Genomic DNA, 6,000 nt, shown 5'->3' with positions numbered 1-6,000 from the left:
GGTAGGAGGTTGGGACAGGGAAGGGGGGTGTGGGCTCCAGTTCCAGGCCAATGGGAGCTGCAGAGCTGGCTCTTGCCCTCCCCTTCACCTAGGAGCCAGACATGCCTCCCGGGAGACATGCGGAACTGGGCAGGGAGACTGCCAGCCCTGCTGCGCTGCCAACCGGACTTTTAACGGACCGGTCAGCGGTGCTGACTGGAGCCACCAGGGTCCCTTTTCAACCATCAAAAACCAGACACCTGGTAACCCTAGTGGTCTATGAACTTGGACTACAGAGGGTGGGAGGGTTATTCTATGAGGGAAGTTGCAATACGTTAAAAAATTGTTTTGTTAATTACTGTCCACATTCCAAGTTCTTTTTCCTTCTCATATTTTCTCCAATAAATGTGCCACTGTCCCCAGGCCAAGCTTCCCACCAGCCCCAAAACGTGTTGCCACGCCCAGTCTTTTGCACAAAGGTTCATTTTTTAACAGAGGTTAGTTAGCAAACACACAGAAAACAGTCTTTTAACTTAATCCTTGGCTCCAGGCTTCAGGGCCATCCATCCCAGGTGCCTCTGGCACTCCAGCTCCTGGCAGCTTCCCAGCCTCAGTTAGCTGAGGCTCTCCTCTCTTCTTGGAGCAACAGATCCAGGGCTGCTTCCAACCCTCTTTAATTGGCTGAATTGGGCTCACCTTATCTGGTTCAGGGCAATGGGCTTAGTCGATTCACAGGGACCTTCCATTCTGTGACACCCATCTTGTGGAATATGACATGATAGTTTAAAAATCGCAGTGTGCCTACTGAGTTTTAATAATACTGTGGGTGTAAGGATAACTCCACTAGTATTACTATGAATTGACTTAAAAACAAAGATGTCATATTATCATTATTTTTAGTACAAGTAGCAAACATTTATTATGGTACAGTGCAAAAGACATCAGGTATGACTGAGTCTCTGTTGTTCTGGGTATTCTATAAATATAGATAAGATCCAATCCATGACCACAGGATTTACAATCTAATGCCCCAGTCCTGTAAAGATTTACATGCATTCTTAACTTTATACACTGACTTGTCCCAGGACTACCCACAGTGAGTAAAATTAACTATGTGCATAAGTCTTTGCAGGATTGGGGCTTTTGTAAAGGCACAGCTCAGTGCAACAAAATAAGTCTACTCACAGGTTGGGAACTTGCTGCGGTTATTTAACTGCATCACAACAAAAATGGGGGGAAACTCCCACTGACTGAAACAGGAAATAAGGGATGCATGGATCCTGGCTCCATCCTACAATACTCTGGGTACCCTATCATAACCGCTTTGCTGCAAAGGCCTATAAGACACAAAACCAGTGAAGATGTTTGGGGATAGAACTTACGAGAAAATGAATATGGTGAAGAATTGTTTTTTGGTTTTAAATGAGAGGTAAAGGTAGGGCGAAGCATGGCTGGCTTGGGGAAGTTAGTAAGAGTAAAGGAGTTAGTAAGAGTCAGGGAGAAGGGAAAAAGAAAAAGATTGGTAGAGGGATGGTGACAGTCCATCACCTGATTTGCCACCATCAGCCTAGGATATGCTGTTGAAGACTCTTTCTCGTTATGTTAAAGGAAAAATTAGTATAAGTTCTATTGTCTCCTTTGCTAACAAAAGCTGGTATGGGTTCAGAAAGAGGTAATACCCAACTGGCCCCACATTTATTTACTTGGATTTTTTACAAACTACGATAGTGCCCGTCTAATGTTCTGGACACCTGTGATGACATTTAAAAATACACTAATAAATAATCGGTAATAATGACAAAAATGAATGGAAGAGCGAGAAGATTGTAGGACAAAACACAGACTTCCAGAGACATATCCGAAACCCTGGGCTAATAGGCTGGGAAAAGCCCTGAGAGCCTTTGGACTGAAAGAAATTTAGTTAATTTATGCTGTAGGTATTTCCATACTTTATCACACAAGCTTTATGCCCATCTAACTGCCCTTTTGCAACCATCTAACTAGTTGAGTGTATTATAGAAGTGCTGTTTGTGACTCCATAGTTAAAGGTGAGTTGTTCTGCACAATTTACAACATGTACTCTTTGAGTACAGAATTACATTTCTAAGAATTTACAAATAAATGTTTATGAGTTAAAATTATTTTTTTAAATGGGCCCCTTAAGAAATTTAGCATATATTGTTTTCTTTGACCCTATTGACACCATGCAATAAACATACAATTATGATTAAGGCATTTTAACCTTCATGATCTTAGATTAGATTAAACTGATAGAATAGTTTTCACTTAGCAGTTTCCTCATGGTAACAATACAAGGCCGAGTTAAGGGTCTGTGGGTGTCTTAATTGTATTTCCATACCTTAATGTTTTGCTTTCTTTAACCTGAACTGTGAATTTCTTGGATTTGTAGTGCTTGTTTCTGGGATATTTACAAAATTGTTGTAATGTATTTAACCATTACATTATTGATGTACTGTGTGCATGTACTCTCAGCCTGATTTCATTTTAACATAGATATTTTTATCTGATTTACAGATATAATTTATTGCATGATCCAGTATATACTGTGGGAGAAATGTCTGGCAGCTCCCCATAGCCTATAGTCAGGAAGGCATGGGTGTGTGGTGGCCCCAATCCTCCCAGTGTGTGATGGGAAAGAGCAGTGTTGCATGGTGGCCTCTGCCAGTGGATGATGCCAGAGGGGAGAGTTGTGTCCTGGCCTCCCACAACAGTGACTAGGGCGGGGTGTTTAGTGGCCTCCACTAGTGTGTGATGAAGGAGGACAGGAGTGTGTAGTGGCCTTTCCTCCTGTGTTATAGGGGGTGGGGGGTGGCAATTTCCCCAGTGTGATGTGGGGGAGAGGACAGGTGTGTAGTGGCTTCCCCCCACTGTGTCATAGGGAGGGGATGGGTTTGTGGTGACCTCCCTCAGTGTGCGATTACAAAGGGGTGTGTAGCAGTTCTCCCGCAGCCTGTGCGGTGGCAAGGGAGAGGAGGGGTGTGTGGTGGGTGTGTGGTGGCCTCCCCCAGCCTGTACGATGGGAGAGAGGTCTGTGTGGTGGCCCCCCCACTGTCTGTGCTGCCGGGGGGAGGGGTGTGCGGTGGCCTCCCCAGTCTGTGTGCTGCCAGGGGGAGGGGCGTGCAGCAGCCCCCCCCCGCGTGGGTGACCGAGAGGGAGGGGAGCGGCTGCGGGGAATTTCCTTGTGCGGACGCAGGAGAGAACAACACACGCCAGACGGCGGTGGGGTGTGAGCAGGGCGCCGCCGCCGCCGCCGGTTGCTGAGCGATGTAAGCGGGGTGCCCCCCCCCTTTCCTCCCTCGGAGCCGCCCGCCCCCCGTCCCCGCCCCGCCATGCCGGACCAGATCTCCGTGTCGGAATTCGTGTCCGAGACCAATGAGGATTACAAGTCGCCCACCGCCTCCAACTTCACCACGCGGATGGCTCAGTGCAGGAACACGGTGGCGGCCATCGAGGAGGTGAGAGCCGGGGGCAGCTCGGGCGGGGAGGGGCTGCGCAGCCCCCTCCGGCCTGGCGCCGCGCTCTGTCCGCCGCGGCGGGGAACCAGGCGCTCGCCGCCGCCTGCTCCGACTGCCTGGGAAAGCGCCCTTCGGCCGCTCGGAGCGGGGCGCGCCGGGCTGGCCCGGGGCTTAACCTCCTCCCTGGGCCTCCCTCGCCGGCGTGGGGCGCTGTGGCTGCCTCCCCCCAGCTCCCAAGGCTCGATCCCCTCCGCCGGCGCGGGGAGGGGGGCTGTGGCTCCCTCTTCCCCGGCCCCCAGAGGCTCGGCCCCCTTCCTTCGCAGGGTGGCTGTGGCTGTCTTCCCCCACCCCCGGGGGGCCGTGCCCCCCTCAGCCTGCCATACAGGGCCTTTTACCTCTCTTCCCCCCGCCCCCCGGGCAGTGTCTGGCTGCATCCCCAGCGGTTTGCAACACCCCTGGGGAGGGGAGCTGTGTCTGTCTCATGGAGGGAGGTTTTTTGTTAAAGAAATTTGAAATTTCTCTGGCAAAATCCTCCCTCACCTGAGGGAGACGGTAAAAACTGAGGAGGGAGTCTTTTCCCTCCCCATGCAAAGGAGAGTTGGGACAGGTCTGGTACAACCCATCCTGTCTCTTGTCCTGTGTGTAACAAAATAAAGGTTTCTGCCTATTTTGATTGTAGTAGCAGCCTCTCTGAACTAACTTGTAAACAAAATAATCTTGTTTGCTGTGTAATTTGTTCCATCAATTGATGTACTGTGTGTCTGTTTGGTTTTGCTTATTTTGCAGTATGTTCATGTTAAAAAATCAATTAAACTTTTAAACAAAAATCTTGAGAATCGCTAGGTTTGAAGTGTCCCTCTCCACAAAAAAATGCCACAAGCTATCAATTATATAAGTATCTTAAATATGTGAACAAAACAGAGCATTTGTTGTTTAAATGCCTTTTTCAAGATTTTCCTGTTTTGCCAGCCCCTAAACCCTTGACTTTGAATTCAAAATAATCTGTATGGAAGGAATTACTGTTTTGCTCCTGAAGTAATTTTTCCCTCCACAGAAACTTATTCTTAAACGCCTGTATTTAATTATACCTTTTTAAAGCAGATTTTAAGGTCAGCAATTAAATATCAATGGCAGTGTTTTTTAGAGAATATTTATAAATGTGAAAGTCTTTTTTTCTGCCTAAAATTTACTAAATTTAAATGAACAGTTACTGAAATTATTTAGGTCTAAAGCAAGTAACTGTAAGTAGTGTTGTCAGATCTCCTGGTTTTATCACAAGTCTCAGGATATTTTATTTATATATTTTTAAAAGCCGTTTCTCTTGGAACTATATGATTATGTGAGAATCTCAACTGTAAATTTTTTAAAGAGTGAGTTTCTAGGCTTTCCAATTGTTGAGAAAAAACCTGAAAATGTGAACCCTTAAAGATAAGAAGGCAAGAAAAAGAATCCGACATATTATTTTTAAAAAGGTCATTATTTTTAAGACAATCTCAGGTGTTGGGCACCCCAAGTTCATGACATTAATACGTGTAGTTGACTGAACTGATGTACTCATTTTTTGGGGGGTCTGAAGAGAATGAACTAACAACGTTCTTGAAAACTCCACTGTTCTTTACAATCAGGAGAATGCTGTACATATAAACTTGAACATGTTTGGTTCCTGTCTTTTTTAATCTGGCTATCAGCTGTTTGTTTTCAGGTCAGACCAATGTTACATTGCTGGTTGGTTTCAAAGAAACACAATCAGTATGTTATATCTCAATTTGCATCTTTAGAGGTTGCAGGTATGTGACAAATCTTCTTTAGAGAAGCCTGGCAAAAGGGCCATGAAAACTTACTAGCTCAGGAAAAAATCTGCTCATCTATTTTGTACGATAATGAATACAACCAGTATTTTACAGGTCTGTCAAAAATACTTACCCAGGGTGTGCAGAATTTTACAAGTCTGCATTAGAGGTTGTATTGGCAGTCACTCTGCTTATTCACTGTCATTGATTTCTTTAGCAGTTTTGGCAAAACATCAGCAATAGGTTGTTCCTACTGAGATCCTGAAATTATTTAATGAAATGGAGTACTGCTTTTACAAAATTAAATGGAATTAAAGTCTCAAGAATTAAAGGACAATATTCATAGGTTTAAATCTATCAAATCTAGGTTCATATTCAATTTTTTGACATTCACGTCCTTCATGTTTGGTGGTCTGTCTGGTTTTTCAGGTTAAAGATGTTGCTCTGGTAAAAAGCTGTCTATACGTTGCCAAATAGAGAAAACAACACTTTTTTTCTAGCGGTTTGATAGAAGCTAGTATATCAGCTTGATGAAAAACAACACTTAGTGAAGCTTGTGGTTGAAAAGGTAAAGTAAATGTGACAAATGTGTTCTGATTTCACTAACACAGATTTGAAACCTTAGTATATATGTTTTCAGTGTGCTAACTAAACTACAGCATACAGTATGGTACTAAAATCTAGGAAATCTGGTTATGTAACTGTGTAAAGTTTAAGAATGTAGTGTTTGAAATGGGGGATGGTAAAAGGAATAC

General features: G+C 44.8%; 1 protein-coding gene across 2 annotated transcripts in view; it reads left to right on the top strand.

Moving 5' to 3' along the window:
- Nucleotides 1–3,301: 3,301 nt before the first annotated feature.
- Nucleotides 3,302–6,000, top strand: part of ASAP2 (ArfGAP with SH3 domain, ankyrin repeat and PH domain 2) — a 170,089-nt gene continuing 167,390 nt past the window's right edge. For both annotated transcript variants that reach the window (XM_084624728.1, XM_084624727.1), the window contains exon 1: nucleotides 3,302–3,455. In XM_084624728.1, the coding sequence (XP_084480854.1) occupies nucleotides 3,330–3,455 (126 nt within the window). In that variant the 5' untranslated portion in view covers nucleotides 3,302–3,329. The remainder of the gene's footprint in view (nucleotides 3,456–6,000) is intronic.

The sequence above is a fragment of the Lepidochelys olivacea genome (assembly GCF_965140295.1).
Source record: "Lepidochelys olivacea isolate rLepOli2 genome assembly, chromosome: 3".
NCBI classification, from domain to species: domain Eukaryota; kingdom Metazoa; phylum Chordata; order Testudines; family Cheloniidae; genus Lepidochelys; species Lepidochelys olivacea.
The sequence above is the reverse complement of the archived record's forward strand: the minus strand, read 5'-3'. Positions and strand labels throughout refer to the sequence as shown.